This window comes from Vicugna pacos, chromosome 10, assembly GCF_048564905.1.
Source record: "Vicugna pacos chromosome 10, VicPac4, whole genome shotgun sequence".
Lineage (NCBI taxonomy): Eukaryota > Metazoa > Chordata > Mammalia > Artiodactyla > Camelidae > Vicugna > Vicugna pacos.
The window spans coordinates 28564619-28581077 of NC_132996.1; the positions used below are offsets into that span (position 1 = coordinate 28564619).

At 35.5% G+C, this 16459-nt stretch overlaps 1 protein-coding gene across 5 annotated transcripts in view; it reads right to left on the minus strand.

Moving 5' to 3' along the window:
* Window positions 1-16459, minus strand: part of NUP98 (nucleoporin 98 and 96 precursor) — an 81703-nt gene that overhangs the window by 63205 nt on the left and 2039 nt on the right. For all 5 annotated transcript variants that reach the window (XM_015238498.3, XM_006203394.4, XM_031680930.2 and 2 more), the window contains 5 exons: window positions 5001-5104; window positions 3578-3679; window positions 3295-3471; window positions 1789-1928; window positions 382-489 (listed from right to left, as the gene is read on the minus strand). In XM_015238498.3, coding sequence (XP_015093984.1) covers window positions 382-489; window positions 1789-1928; window positions 3295-3471; window positions 3578-3679; window positions 5001-5076 — 603 coding nt within the window. In that variant the 5' untranslated portion in view covers window positions 5077-5104. The remainder of the gene's footprint in view (window positions 1-381; window positions 490-1788; window positions 1929-3294; window positions 3472-3577; window positions 3680-5000; window positions 5105-16459) is intronic.

Consider the following 16459-nt stretch of genomic DNA (forward strand, 5'->3'; position numbering starts at 1 on the left):
CAGGACCCAAGGGGGACATCAGGGATGCTGGTAATGCTATGTGTCTTGATTTGGATCCTGATTACATGGGTGTGGTTCACTTAATGAAAACTTAAGTTTACTAAAAACAGATGTATGCACACACATACATGCACACATTGCCAATAACAGTATGAGCAACATCCAATCAGAATAGACTAGAATTGTACTGGTATGTACAAGCTGAATATCATCCCTGCTTAAAACAATAGATATCTATAAATAATTAATATTAATTTAAAAAGTAATTTGGTTAATGTTAGTTTCTTATATAAATCCTAAAAAATAATTTAAAAAATTTTTAAGCTGCTTTCCAACAGAATCAAAAGGTTAGGGTGATACTGTGTTTTGCATTTTACTGACCTCTAGTGACTTGCTTTCATATTCCTTCATAGCAGTAATACACTGGTGCTTGGTACTGATGTTAGTGCTAACTCCAGCTTTAACCATAGTATCTGTACCAGTTGGAGGCTGCAAAGGAAGACAAAGGCAAATCTGAAAGTCTAAAGCAAATGTGTAAGTCCAAGCTTTATAGCCCTACTCACAGACACAATTCAACCACTAAACTCTATAACCAGTTCCCTAGATCTTTTACTAAACAAGATGGTTTCAAGAGAGCTCGATTAACATTGCACTTCTGATCTCTTCCTGTATCAAAGTTATCAATATCAAAGTTATCTGCGTAAGTCAATCTCAGTAATTGTTATCAAAAACCCAGAGATTAATTGTATAACCAAGCCACCCAATTATCTACTAAAATATGCTTATTACATGCATAAGGAAAACTTTATCCAATTTATCCAACATATACATTTAAACCTTCAATTCTGATTTCTACCTCCTACTCTGCTCTGAAGTGTATGCTTTATAACTATTGTTACATTTAAGAAATATGGAAGCCTTTTTCTTCCCCATACAAGCTTATGAGGCAAAAGGCACGGCAGTAAAGATTCCTACTTATATTGTCAGTTTTCTCAATTACTGTACTTTCCAAGAGACAACACATAGTATTTTTCACTGTCACTTACATTTAACTTTATTTTAAATTCAGTACTACGAATTCACCACCTTGCCTAAGAAATTATTCATTTTCCAGAGTAAGTTTTAGTAACTTTTCCTAATCCCTATTTTTGCCAGAGATTTCCATTAGGCTAACTATACAGCCAGCCTATCCTAAGTATCTCCCAAGCAACTGCATCAATCACAATAAGTGTTATCTTACATCAAGGGGTATTCCATATATTTTCATTAAGAAAATCTTTCATTCTAACCTTCTACCCAACTTATCTCAAAACAAAGTTGAAGAAAACACAAAGCTCTACTGCCTCATTTTACCATTTCACCAATAAAGCTTTACTTCTACCTGGCACATAGAATATTGATGAGTTATTCCATATATCTCCTTAAAGAAAACCTATTTTCAGTGATTTTTATACAGTTTGCCCAAACATTTCTTCTTTATTTCTATAAAGAATGGCTGACCACTCGGTAAATACAAGTTCAACCTTATACTAGCTATTGTAATCAACCTTGTGAATATAAATTTAATTGGTCTGAGCATACTTCAAATATGTATTATAATCTAGATTTATGATTCATGACTTTTCCTGTCTACCATACAACTATTCACAGATTTTGTTCTTAACACATCTTTCAGGAAGAGTAAGCTGTGCATAACTGGAAAGAGGAGAAATTTTATGATTCGTCCTGCAAAGAAATACACAAATGAGAGAGAAATGCATTCCACAAAGATTGGAAGAAAATACTTACGTTAAACTTAATGGTAGTCCCAGTAGGAGCAGCTGTAAAACTACTTGGCCCAAAGAGGGAGCCAGATGTGCTACCAAAAGGATTGGAGGTGGTATTTGTAGTTCCAAAAAGTCCTCCACTGCTAGTACTTGTTCCAAAATCTATAAATTAGAAAAGAAAAACAGGATGGTAACAGCAAAGAATTTAAGAATCGTAAACTATCTTGGAATTGGGCTGTGGCACTAAAGCTTTACTTTCACATCCTCAGATTTTTCTATCTTTCAAATCTCCCAGCAAGTACCTTCAAACAGATAACCTGATATAGACACACATGTTCTATGCTCACAACTTTGAAGTGAAACAAAGCCTGAATCCTTGTTAGCTAAGTGTCCATAAAGTCCTTGGGCATACTTAGAAGACAAGCTGAAAGTTTGTTTCATCATACATTTTATCTCATTTCTCTTGGTAAGACCAGTTGCTGAATGAACTTGTCTTTCTAAAAACATCTTACCACAACAGACTTGAACAGGGGTCATAGTACATTTTATTTATATATGAGTTTTTAAAAATTACATAAAAGAGAATTTAACTGCTATAAAAAGAATGTATTTTTTAATATATTACTTCTAAAGAAGTTATATATATAAATAGTGCCAGAAATATCAGTAAGCAATACAAAGTTATCTGCCAATATTTAATATTAAGTGCCATCATAATTAACAAGTCAAGAGGAATGTGATTTCTCACTGGCAAACTATTTCTTTTCTAAAAACATGTTCTAATACATAGTTTAAACAGGCACACCTCTTTTGAATTAGTATTTTAAATTGCCTTTTATATTGTCATGGTTAAATATTTCAACATTCCCTCAAACAACTTCCCCTTTGTAAAATACTGATAGCTGGCTAACTTACTCATTCTGTCACACTCATGCTGGGAATGGCATCAACTCACAGGGCACACCTGTGCAACTAGTAATGGTTGCGTCAAAGTACTGTGTGGAGAAGTAAACCAAGGCCACATTCAGACTTAAAGAGAAAGAAGCCATCAATTAAAAACACCTGCCATGGACAAGGAATGGAGGAGTAACCATGTCACATCCAGCGTTTGTCATTCCTGCTTTAGTCTCTTAAAACCGAATGTGAAACAGAGACAAGAAGGTGCCCTTGCAGTACACTATGGTTGACTACACATTCCTCCTTGAAATTCTCCTGTCTTGACACCTATGACACTACTCTGACCTGGCTTTTCATTCCATTCTCTGTGGTCATTCTGTATCAGGCACCTCTTCCTCTGCATATCCCTTAAATACCAGTGCTCCTCAGATTTCCAGTCTTGGAGAAATGTACATACCCCGCTTCTTTCCAGCCTACTAAACTTTTCAATACATTTTGAAGTTTTCCTCTCCCTATCTTTTTGCTATCTGGTGGAAAAAGGAGGTGGGTGAACACGGGGAAAAGAAGAGAGAACACATTCAATAAGCAAATCAAATTGTTTGATGCAGAAGTCCAATGATATTCTACTTACTCCCAAAACCTGTTGGTTTATTTTGTGCAAAGGCATTGTTTTGGGATGAGAAAAGACTGGTCCCTGTGCTTGCAGTTCCAAACAAGCTGTTTGATGTTCCTGTTGATGTGCCAAACCCAAAGCCAGTGCTTGTGGAGGTAGCTGGCTGGCTAAATGAATTGGTACCAAATAATCCTCCTAGAGAGATGGAGAGGGGAAAAAATAGTTAAACAGATTGGAATCACTAAGTGAAGTCCTATACCAGCTATGAATAAACCAACTGTATTCCAAATAAAGTCCCTACCTGGTTTGGTCTGTGAATTTCCAAACAGACCTCCAGTATTGTTGCTAGAACCAAATGCAGATGTTCCAAATGCCCCTCCACTAGTAGTGCCAAATCCAGTATCTGATAAAGCAAAATCCAGGGTCAGAATAAAATCTAAGTCAGATGACCTGACCTGACAAAAGAGTACTTTAATATTTCTTAACATTCTGTATTTGAATAGGATCACTAACCTGAAAACTACTTTTTTAAAAAATTCCGTAAGACTACTTATTAGAGTTAAAATTAAGCCACAGATATTTTATTCACTGTCCCATGTGAAGTAAGGAAACTAAAAGCAAAAAAGATTAAAGACTTTTCAGTAAGTTAAAGATGTTGCTAGGCTTAAAAAAAAAAATGCCGAGTTAATTAGGTACTATGAGCCACAGACAAAAAACAAAATTTCAAAAGTAAAGTGTTATAATTTTCTACAGACCCAGTCACTGGAATGAATGGTCCTTAATTAGAAGAGCACATCAGAATGACCTGGGAAGTTTTTCAAAATACACATTTTCAAGTTCCAACCCCAGTGATTCTAATTCTATAGTTCCATGATGAGAAACATGTACTTTGGAAAAAAACCTCCAAGTGGCTCTGAAACACATTCTTGGTTAAAAATCAAGGACCTAGACATACAGAATACTATAAAAGGAGGTCAGAAGACACTTGCAAAATTTTCCTCTATTATTTTTGTTCAGAATGACTGAGGTTTGGTAGTTAGGCTTTTTAAAAACCTTCATCAGAGAAAGTTTCTGGGATTTGCATTAAAATACTCTGTTCAGATGCTCTTCTCCCCTTAAAAAGAGGGATAAAAACAAGATGGGAAAATGCGGACTGCTGAAGCTGGGAGATAAGTACATGAGAGTTCATATCATTCTTTCTACTTTTGTGTAGGTATAAACTTTTTGTTAAAAGTTTAAAAGTAAGTGTATAAGGGTTACTATAGGCAACCAGTGTCATGTATAATACTCAGTGGAAGGGGAAATAGATCTCAGGAGGGCTGGTGGGATTCAAGGACTTGGACTTTCTAACAGTTCTGTTTCTTATTCACGGAGCAAATCTTGGAGAAGTTATTCAACAACTGCATTTTAGACTTCAATAGTAAAAAAGTATTTACTGGTCTAAAATGTAATAACAAATTATAATCTTCTGCTAAAAGAACCAATTAATAAATATACTTTAAGTACTTTCTACCGATGATCAGAAAACCATGAAAACTGAGAACTTTAAAATTTCTACTTCTTGAGACAATTTTAACAAGATCTTATGCTGGTCATTTTTCAAAGAGATTTTATTATGAAGACCAAAGTATGAATTAATTCCTATCTAAAGCTTCTGAACTGGATTTGTTCTTAATAACAACAGCTTAAGATTTTTCTCTCTTTTGTTATTTTTTAAAACTTACTCTGTCCAAATGTTGAAGTTGTGCCAAAACCACCTGTGCCACCCCCAAAGGGTGTTCCAAATGACTTATTAAACATCTTCAAAATGAGTCTTTGCTTCAGAAAGCTGGAAAGAAGAAAAAATTATCACTTTTTAAAGACCACAGAATGCAATGGAATTGTTTCAGAAAATCTATCATTCTACAAATTTAGCCAGGCCTGTTCAAACAATAGTATGATGTTTACTCTCATTCAATATCCTAAAACTCTGTATGACAAAATAGATTTTGTAAAATTGAGGCTTAACTGAACTAGTACCATAACATGAGTTAAACTTCAAATCCCATCAACAACCATTCATTTAAAATAATGTTTTTCTACCTTTTTTTTTTTTTTAAAGCTAAACCCCTTTTAAATAACGATTTCAGGTCTACTATACCAGATTTTGATATGTTCCATGTAGGAGGTTAAACAGAACATCCACTAAAAATTATAATAATATTCTGTTATCCCAATCACCAGAGAAGCTAAAATTTTTGTCAGGCTTTATTTTTGATAATGTGCATTGTAAAAAGGTTCCTCCCCTATTTTGTGTACATAAAATGTTGTAATATGAATTGTTCTTCAAACTATGCACACCCTCTCCTCCCATCTCTAAACCCTAGAGATTCTGGTGCGCTGACATTCTTCTGGAGAGTACCTCTTAAGACTATTCTCTATGGTCCCCTACTTATCTATTTTCTGCTTCTTCTGGGAACATTACAGAAAACCTTTGGTCAAAACCCCCACCTTGCATGAATGAGTCCCCTCCAGTATCCAAACTATGCACCCAGTCACTTAATGAATTGGACCAAAGTTTCCTAAGTATGAAAGTGAAGTTTGATTTCTCCCCCCCTAGATTTGAATGAAAACAAGGTAAAAGTATAGTTTACTAAAAAGTAAAACCCTTTCCCCCTCCATAAATTTTCCTTAAACTTAAGACATCTGCTACCAATTACCTGCCTGCAGACAAGAAAATGAGTAAACTACTTCCAATATGAAAACTCAGAAAATAGCCAATCATGCTTCTTTGGATTTTGTATGGTATGATGGTTTTTCTATTACACATAACAAACCAGCTTTTTCTTCTAGTAAAACCATATGCCCAGTTCATATAATACGATTAAATGTAACATGTTGAGGTACTCCCAATGTTCCAGTATCCCATTAGCACTTTCAGGTAAAACATTTCCATCTGAAACATTCTGTACAACATTTGGAAAAGATGAAATATGAAATGATTTTATAGAAAGCAACATCCTGCCCTCTGAACTCCTCTAGAAAAAAAATTCCAACCCTTAGTTCTTTATCCCAATATCCAGGAATTTAACAACTCCTGCAATTAACCTAAGGTCACTGAAACTATGGGTTCAAGAGAGGCACATCAGAATGAACTGGCAAGCTTTTCAAAATACAGTCCCCTAGGCTCCATTCCAGAAATAAGAAACCAAAATGTCCAGGGTTGGGAATGTAGACATTTGTATTCTGAAAGGCTCCTCAAATGACTCTAATACACTCCCTTGGAACTGGAAGCTATATTTCAGGTAATCATCATTTCTCTTTCAATAATGAGATCTGCTTGAAGTTTCCCGCCTTCCCAATTTATCAGGTGTCGAAAAGTGACAGATTGGGCCTTTATCATATTAACTGGTGACTCTCCCTTCCAGGGAAAATATTCTTAGAAGTACTTAGGAGAAGTCTAGACCTCTATGGGTCTATCTATATATTTGCTTTTCAATAGTTCACTCAGAATTGACAGATGTGCTAGGAGTCAGATGTTTGGACCAACTCATTTAGAGTTGGCTCACAGCCACTACTAAATCCATTTTCCTTTATCTGTTGACTGAATTTTTTGACCCATCACCAGTAAGGAAAAACTGTGACTTGCAGTACAGTTATCATGCTAAATTTGCCATTCATTTTCTTTTCACCCCCTACAAACAGCAATCTATTCATATAAATCTGACATCTTCTACACAGCAAACATGTTAGGACTTGAAAGACAAGTAATTTAGTTTTTCTCTATGAAACTTTTTCTCATACAGATTTTAGTGTTACTTTGGTATCAGTGGCACTAGGCGCTACAGACCAAATCCACAGCCTCTAACAGTCAAAATTTGATTTTTAATAATTTTATCATAACATAGAAACCTAGAATCACACATATACTCCACAAAGGGGTTTTAAGTAGTAATAAAATATCCTGAGAAACAGCTCAAAAGTTTACAAGCTCTTATATATTATCTCAACAACCCTAAAAGGATGGTATTATGCATCATCACCTACATTTTACAGATGCAGAAACAGGATCAGTTAAAGGTTCTCAAGACCAAAGAAGTGATAAGTGGTAGATCCTCAGTTTAATCTCTGACTTCCTATGGACAGCCTCAATCCCAGGATGGAAGACACTTACTAAACAACAAGAAAAAACGTGTGTAGTATGTCAAGGAAATTCATCTGTTTCAGACCCAAGAACAAGTACAATACAGGGACCAAATTCAATTTAGACTCCTGGAAAATAAAAGCTTCTCACTCAGGCTCAGCCTATCTCTTTGGTTCTGGCAAGGATGAGCTTGGCTTAATCTCATGGCTGATCATACTGGGATTCTAAATGGGTTTTTTTTTAAACTATCACCATGGAAGCAAACCAAGGTTTTGGAAACAGCCTCACAATTTTTATCATGATTGCTAGAAATTAAAACATGGCTAATACATTAAACCTTTGCTCTTCAAACAAATCAATTTCCCTACTATGCTATGAAATGTCAGTGACTCAATGAAAAATGCCTTCCTTTTTACTCTTGCCCCTACTAAACAACCTACTAATTCACGCTTCAAAACCTAGCTCAAATGTTTTATCTTCTGTAAGCCTTCCCTAACTCCCTTAGCATTACTCAGTCATTCCTTTAGGCTTTCATAGCACATTATGATTGGTTTACCCACATTTCTACCTTGACTCTTTCTATGGTTGGTGACAATACCAATTACACAGATCACCCTTTAGGACTGAAGGATTTGCTATCCCAGCTACTGAGTAGTACTACCAAAAGACAGCCCTCAGCTGTCAGTCCTCTTCAGAACTGCCTCTGCTGAAGACAGCTGCCTCATCCAAGGTCATATCCTCTTGGAAAGACAGCTCAAATCCAAAAGCCAGGCCTCTTGGCTCCAACTTAGGGTTACTTTAAATGGTAACCACAGCTTCATACTCTCCATGGATTGGCTGAGGCTTCCATTAACATACTATCACAACTCAATTTTTCCCTCAGCCCATTCCTGCTTCCTTCTCTTCTCTTCCACAGGTGGTGATCCCAAGTGCACTATCTAGTAAAATTCATGCAGAACTATCTCCAATTCAGTCTGCTTCCCAAGGAAGTCAACCCCTCAAACTTCCCCAACACACAATGAACTTCTTCATGGTAGGGACAGTATCGTTTGTTTACTGTCCCAGAACCTAACAAAGGGTCTGAAATAGATAGATGTACTCATTTTCTAAATTAATGACAATCATCACAAATGTGTTTTTAAAACACAGTGTGAATGATCAAGTTACTTCAGAAGTAACTTCTAACTTAAAAATAAAATTATGCTAGTTAATTCTCACAACAAAAGGAAGCCATGAAAGGAAAAATTTTTGGTAGAATTTAACATGGGTTTCAGAGGTTGCTTGGAAGTGATCACAAAATGGCTGGATACAACCAGCAGACACTTTTTGGCTTGTTTTATTTATTTATATACATATATGGTATATTATACACATACATATGTATGTATGTATGTTGAAATGTTTATGTATATATTGTCTTAAACTAGCTGATAAAATTTAAAATACAGATATGTCAGAAAAATAAAATTTTGGCTTCTTACGAAAAATCTAATAATTAAGCAGATGAGGACTGTAATCACTTCATGACAATAACAGTCTGGAGCATGGCAGGAACTGTCCCTTTTGGTCACAGCCATATTCTCCAATGTGCCACAATACCCACCCAGTATCACTCATCTCCATCAGATGCCTGGCCCCAACAGGTTTTGAGTTTGTAATTTTTGATAATCAAAGAAAGGAGCTACACATTAAAAACTTGAAGAGCCCAGAAATAAACCCACACACCTAAGGTCAATTAATCTTCGACAAAAGAGGCAAGAATATATAATGGAGAAAAGACATTCTCTTCAGTAAGTGGTGTTGGGAAAGCTGGATGGCTGCATGTAAATCAATGAAGTTAGAACACTCCCTCACACCATACACAAAAATAAACTCAAAATGGCTTAAAGACTTAAACATAAAACAAGAAACCATAAACCTCCTAGAAGAGAACAGAGGCAAAACATTCTCTGATATAAATCATAGCTATGTTCTTGTAGGGCAATCTATCAAGGCAATAGAAATAAAGGCAAAAATAAACAAATGGGACCTAATCATAAGTATAAGCTTTTGCACAACAAAGGAAACCATTAACAAAACAAAAAGACAACCTACAGAATGGGAGAAAATATTTGCAAACATGTGACTAACAAGGGCTTAATCTCCAAATATAATAACAGCTCATAAAACTCAGTAACAGAAAAACAACTCAATTAAAAATTGGGCAATGACTTAAATAGACATTTCTCCAATACAGATGGCCAATAGGCACATGAAAAAATGCTCAATATCGCTAATCATCAGAGAAATGCAAAACTACAATGTTGTATCACCTCACACCAGTCAGAATGGCCATCATTAAAAAGTCCACAAACAACAAATGCTGAAGCGGGTATGGAGAAAAGGGAACCTTCCTACACTGCTGGTGGGAATATAGTTTGGTGCAACCATTATGGAAAATAGCATGGAGATTCCTTAGAAAACTAAAAATAAACTTACTCTATGACCCAGCAATCCCACTCCTGTGCATATATTTGGAGGAAACCAATTCAAAAAGATACATGCACCCCAATGTTCATAGCAGCACTATTTACAATAGCCAAGACACAGAAGCAACCTAAATGTCCATCAACAGAGGACCGGATAAAGAAGTTGTGGTTATATATACACAATGGAATACTACTCAGCCATAAAACAAAATGAAATAATGCCATCTGCAGCAACATGGATGGACCTAAAGATTATTATACTAAGTGAAGTAAGCCAGAAATAGAAAGAAAAATACTATATGGTATCACTTATATGTGAAATCCTAATGACACAATGACACAAATGAACTTATTTACAAAACAGTAACAGACTCTCAGACCATAAACAACCTTACGGTTACGGGGGGGGGGGGGGGAAGGGTGGGAGGGATAAATGGGAGTTCAGGATTTGCAGATATTAATTACTATATATAGAACAGATAAATAACAAGGTCATACTGTATAGCACAGGGAACTATTTTCAATATCCTGTAATAGCCTATAATGAAAAAGAATAGGAAAACGAATATATACATATAACCGAATCACTACACTGTATACCAGAGACTAACACAACATTGAAAATTGACTATACTTCAATAAAACAAACTTGAAGAGCATGTAAGTGCCAAGAAATAGGAAGTCAAAATTATGTCAGAAAATGAGCAGGAAATGTGAGAAAAAAAATTCCTGAGGATTTAGAAAGTGAACTAGGCCTTGAGAGATTAGAAAGAAAAGAGAGAAAGCACAAGAAAGGTACACAGGTAAGAATGGGTTACTTGTGTACCTATCCTATCTGGCCTTATACCTCAATACCAAGCCCATTTTCCCTCATATGATAAGCATATATTAAGTGTACTTAGTTTATTATACAGTGACATTATTAACCTTAAATCACACAACTAAAGGAGTGAATCAGAACACTCCGCTAAGTTTGTATCCAAGATATGGTATCAAGAATAAAGCACCACCAGAACATTTGAACAAAGTTACCCTAAGAGAATTATTTCAAGTAAAAAATGTTTAATGAAAAAAAAAAGCAGTTTGCAAAAAGATACATTTGGCAGATTCTTTACGTAAAATTGGAAAGATAATACACTGTTATTTATGGATACATACATAGTAAAAGTAAAGAGAGGCTAGTAAAACACATGAAAGTGGTAGCCTCTGGAGAGAGGAAGGGAAATGAGACAGGATGCAGATATTTGCACTATTTCCATTAAAAAAAAATCTACTGAAGAAAGAGAAAGACATAATCCCAGAAACTGAAATGTGTGGAACTTCTAAATCCATTCAAGTTTAAATGCATAGAACACATTCAAGTCTTTATCCTTTCAAAACATTAACCTGGCCCAAACTGAAACCCTCCTGAGTAAATACTACTAGGTAACATTTGAGTTCTTACTATGTCCCAAGCACTGTTCTAAGTGTATCTAAGAACTATCTCATATAAACCTCCCAAGAATCCAATGAGGTAGGTACTTTTATCCCTATTTCACACTCAGTGAAATCGAGACAGAAGTAGCTTGCTCAGGATCACAATGCTATTACTGACTCCAGAAGCTGTGCTCCTTGAGTCTAGACCTCAAGAAAGAACACTTAACAACTAAAGGGAAATGATTTTGCACTCATTATAAATAGGGAACCTACAAACCCCAAATTTGGCAGTATTGATCCAGCACTATTAGGAGAAAGACACTTCACTGGCAGAAAGGTAATCTCTCTCATGGACTGACAATTTATAAGGCATCCCCATGGCCTCAATGAACTTTCCTACAAAGATTAACCACTTCCTTTGCAGATGGACTGACTTACATTTGTTGCTTTTTTGTTGTTGTTGTTATGCAACATATATTTAGAAAGAAAAAATAAAAATAAAATAGTGCTGTGCAGAAAGAGAAAATGTCCTTAAACTTACTCTGCTCTCTATGCTCAATGTTCTAATAATTCAGACTGTCAGATACAAGAAAGAGGTAGCTTTAATGACACCAGTAGTCCAATATTCCCCCACTGTCCCAACTAAAGCTCAACAAACTGATGTCCAATTTTTGTGAGTTTTGTGAACTCTGGGCACAATAACAAACCTTAATTTTCTTCCAGAAAAGTGGCAGACTCTGAAATATGGTAACACCCAGTCAACTGCCAATTTTAAGTGCTATCAAAATGACTAAGCAAGCTTGCTGTTCTCTGACAACAGAAACTTACACAACTGGGAAGTAATTTTTTTTTCCACATCACTGAGTTCCTCTGTATCAAACTCAGTAAAGAGCAAAAACACCAAATATTTGTGAGATGAATGGACTAGTATAGTACTTTCTAGTTTACAAAGCACTTTTTCATATTCTCTCTCATTTAATCTTCACAAAAGTACTAGAAAAGACAGGAATTACCATCCACAGTTGAACTGAATGGAACAATGACTGCTAATTTTTGCCCTGGATAGGAGTTGGGGAGAATTCCAAGTAAAAGAGATTAGCCTAAGCTTAGTCACCTAATAACATACCCCAGCAATAGTACCCACTATCCTCTTGTTTTACAGTATCCTTCCTATGAATGATCCCCAGATCAACCCATTCCCTTTGTTAGAACATTCATTTTTCTCTCTCAAAACTAAGTCCCCTCTTCTTTCTAAAAATTGCTGCTAAAGCCTCACCTGCTTCAAAAGACTGTCCCAGATTAGACCCTGCAGGCTCTTATCAGTATAAAAATACTTCCCCTTCCCCTCCCCCTTTCCAACCCTATTACATAAACTAATGCCTCCCAGCTGTTTTTAGTTATGCAATATATTTGTTGTTATACCTGCCACTTGAGTGTATGAGTTGTTTGCTGCCCTAATAAAAGGCATCTTGGTTTTGTTCAATTTCTCCCATTAGTGCATAAATTAACTTAAAATAATCCATAGTCTCTAATACAACTCCTCATTGTGCTGAGTAGCATTTTTTCATCTCCTTAACGTAACACTCATTTTACAAACTGAAGTACTGAAGAGTACATTAGCTTTGGAGTGAGATAAAACTGTATTTAAAACTCTCTCTCTTAGTATCTTTGCAATTCTCTGTAAATCCAAAAATCAATTCAAAATAAAAAGTTAAAACAGGAATAAAAAAACCCGCTACTTGTTACTGTATAACTGTAGTTAAATCATGGTACTCAAACTTAGATCTCAATTTTTACATCTGAACAATAGGGATTATACAGCCTATACCAAAGGACTGTTAGGACAGAGTTGCCTCAAACTAGAGCTCCTCAAAAGCAGGTTTCTGTTTAGTTTTACAATATTTTTTGTTAGAAAAATGTAATTTCCCCTCACTCTAACCCTTGATTGATCAATATCTAGCTAGAACTCCATACACAATTATGACTTATCCCCAATACTTCAGTGTCATCATTGACCATTCAGCACAACCATAAAGTACCACTGCAAACGATAAAAACAAGTAACCCCCACCCCCACACAATATACTGAGGTCACTCTGATCACTCATTTCTGCTCATCTCAATCTCTAGCCTCATTCCCAACTATTCACCTTTTTAACTTACAAACCCATTTCTCTATTTCTTAAGCAGCTTATTCCAGCAAGAAGGGTTAGGTGTGCAGATACCAGTAATTTTTATGTAAAAGAAGTACATGGAAGTAAGACTAAACAAAGGTGTGAAGTGGTAAGTCACTCCAACATGTACTCCTGGAGGATGACCTGTTCGTTTCCTGAACAGACTAACTCAGGCACTCAAGCATTTTCCCCTTGATCAGCAGTTTTCAAAGATTTTTTGCTATGGAACCCAATACGGAAAACAGACATGAACAGAAGCTGCTCCGGCTCAAATAAAGAGGGATGGGGTGCACAGTAGAACCTCGTCAGCTGAGCCCTTTCATAGAAGCTCAAGGCTCTATGAATCAGTATGAAAAATCATTGTCTTAGATGAGTGGTTCTCAAAGTACAGTCCAAAGGCTCCTAGAAGGCCCCAAGACCTTTTCCACGGGGCCCATGAAGTCAAAACTATTTTCATAATAACCCTAAGACATCATTTGCCTTTTTTTTTTTTTTACTCTGCTGACTTTTACACCTAATGGTGGATAAAACTGTTGGAACCCGAGCATAAAACAAGACAATGGCCCCAAAGTGTAGTCACTAAATTCTTCACTGCTACTCACGTACAGCACACATACAAACAAATCCACTTTCTCTTGAATGTCCTTGATGAAGCAGTAAAAACTGATTGTATTACTGTCAACATTTCAGTACACATCTTTCTAATATTCTGTGTGATTATTCTTTGGGGTGAAATGGGAAGTACTCAAAAGCACTTCTACATATTGAAATACAAGGGTTGGCCCAAGGAAAAACACTTGTGTGATTGTGATTACTTTTGAGTAGAAAGCTGCATCAATTGATTTCTTTTTCATGGAACACCATTTTAACTTCAAATAATAAATGACAAACTATAGTTACTTAGATCTGAAGTGAAAATTGGAATCTTGAAAACATGAGTACACCACTATGAGCTTGTCAGTTTCCCAATTCTTAAAAAGATTTATCTGATGAAATGGGTGGAAACATTAGCAACTATAAACTTGTCAACATTTGGAAGAGCTGTCCAACTCAGTGAACCAATGATTTCTGAAAGACCAATATGTGATGTCATAAAATCATGCATGGGTAAACACCCATTCAAAGTACAAGATATACCAATGAATTTTAATGTAACATTGTACAAAAGTTCAGTGATATGGTTTCAGAGTCCATGTTGCAACAAACCTTTAAAAAACGTTTGAGTGCAGTATCAAAAGAGAATATAATTATTTGAAAAGGCTATTAAAACATTCCTTCCTTTTCCAACTACCATATCTGTATGAGGCTGGATTTTCTTCACATACTTCAACCAAAGCAATATAACAACCACCTGAAAGCAAAAGATTTGCAAAGCTAGTGGTCTTCTATTAAGCCAAACATGAAAGAGATTTGCAAAAACGTAAAACGATGTCATTCTTGTCACTAATTTTTCATAGTTATTTATATTAACAAATGTTTATTGTTTTTTAATCAATAAATCTTTAAAAAAATTGGTTTCAGTTTCTCATACAGTAAATGAGTAAGTATAACCCACATAAACAAAAGCTGCTGAGTCTTATATTTCTTAAAAGTACAAAAGAATCCCAAGGTCTTAAACTGTGAGAACTGCTACACCAATGCTATACCCTCCTTCTAATTCATGACTCCAGTTTCATTATCCTCCAATATTTACCCTACTACCTACCAGCTTGAACTCACTCTTGGTATCAGACTTAGTAATTGGGGCTGTATTTTAAGAAATAATTTCTCTACTAAAAAGTTATAATTGTTTTGCAATACACTGAATTTAGTACAAACTCTTCAATGTAGCAGTGTTTATTAAATTCTCAGAATCAGTATAACGGGACAAGACCTCGATTCACGTAGCATCAAGTGTATGAGTGAAATGGAAAGATAACAGAATCACATAACACCACATTTAATTACATCAATTCAACCACAAGCTCTTTTGCCATCTTCTGCAAAAACAGAAATAAACATTTTTCTATTTACCCAATGGTGTATCCCTTTTCATACAAGACTTTGATTTCTTCTACCCCAAAGAAAGGGACGCTACCATAGAAATGAAAGGAGAAACTAAAGAAAGTGACTCTAGCACTCTTAGTTTTTCAGCTTCCCAATACCAGATTTCAACAATTTAGGAGTTTTCAGGGACAATTTTCACCAAATGCAACTTATTAGCTGACTCCACAGGCTTATAGACAAGACAAAGGTAAGATGTATATTGAAATACTGGGAATGTTTTCTTTAGAGCAGTGGTCTCAGTCAGGGGCAGTTCTGCCTTCCAGAGGACATTTGACAATATTTGGAGATATTCTTGTTTGTTACAATTTGGGGAGGGGGTGTTATGGATATCTTAACGAATAAAATACTATTAAACATCGTGCCATACACAAATGTCAAATACTTAGTTCAATTCCAAATGCAAAGAATGCACCAAATTCTTGAGACATTGTTTACATACCTTGTCTCTAACACCTACTGTTAAATCTCTACATTTCTTAGTGCCTGAAGCTTTTGAAAAACTGCATGATTACAGATGAGCTCTTTATTGAAAATTAAACATCGTATACTACCTCTAACTTCCTAAGGTTAACTGCTACTACAAAAATAATATCACGATAAAGTAATATAACCAATTTTTCCAAGCTGTGAACTTGGTTCCCTAAAAGTTGTGCTTGCTCTTAGCTACCTAGGAGCAAGTGGACATGAATAAAGTCAGGTACCAAAGTACCATGTGACACATGAATGTTAAGGGTCCTCTTATTTGGGCCTCAAATTTCAGGAGTACACAGTTTCTTTACAGACTATTTTTAGGCTTAACTTCTCCATATTTGTTTATTCATTCAAGCAAGCACACGTACTGAGGGCCTACTGTGTGCCAAGCAACCTGAATACAAAAAATATTTTACCACAATCTAATAAAAAGACAAACAACTAAAATACAAAATGATTTGTGCTATAAATAGAAGTATCAAATA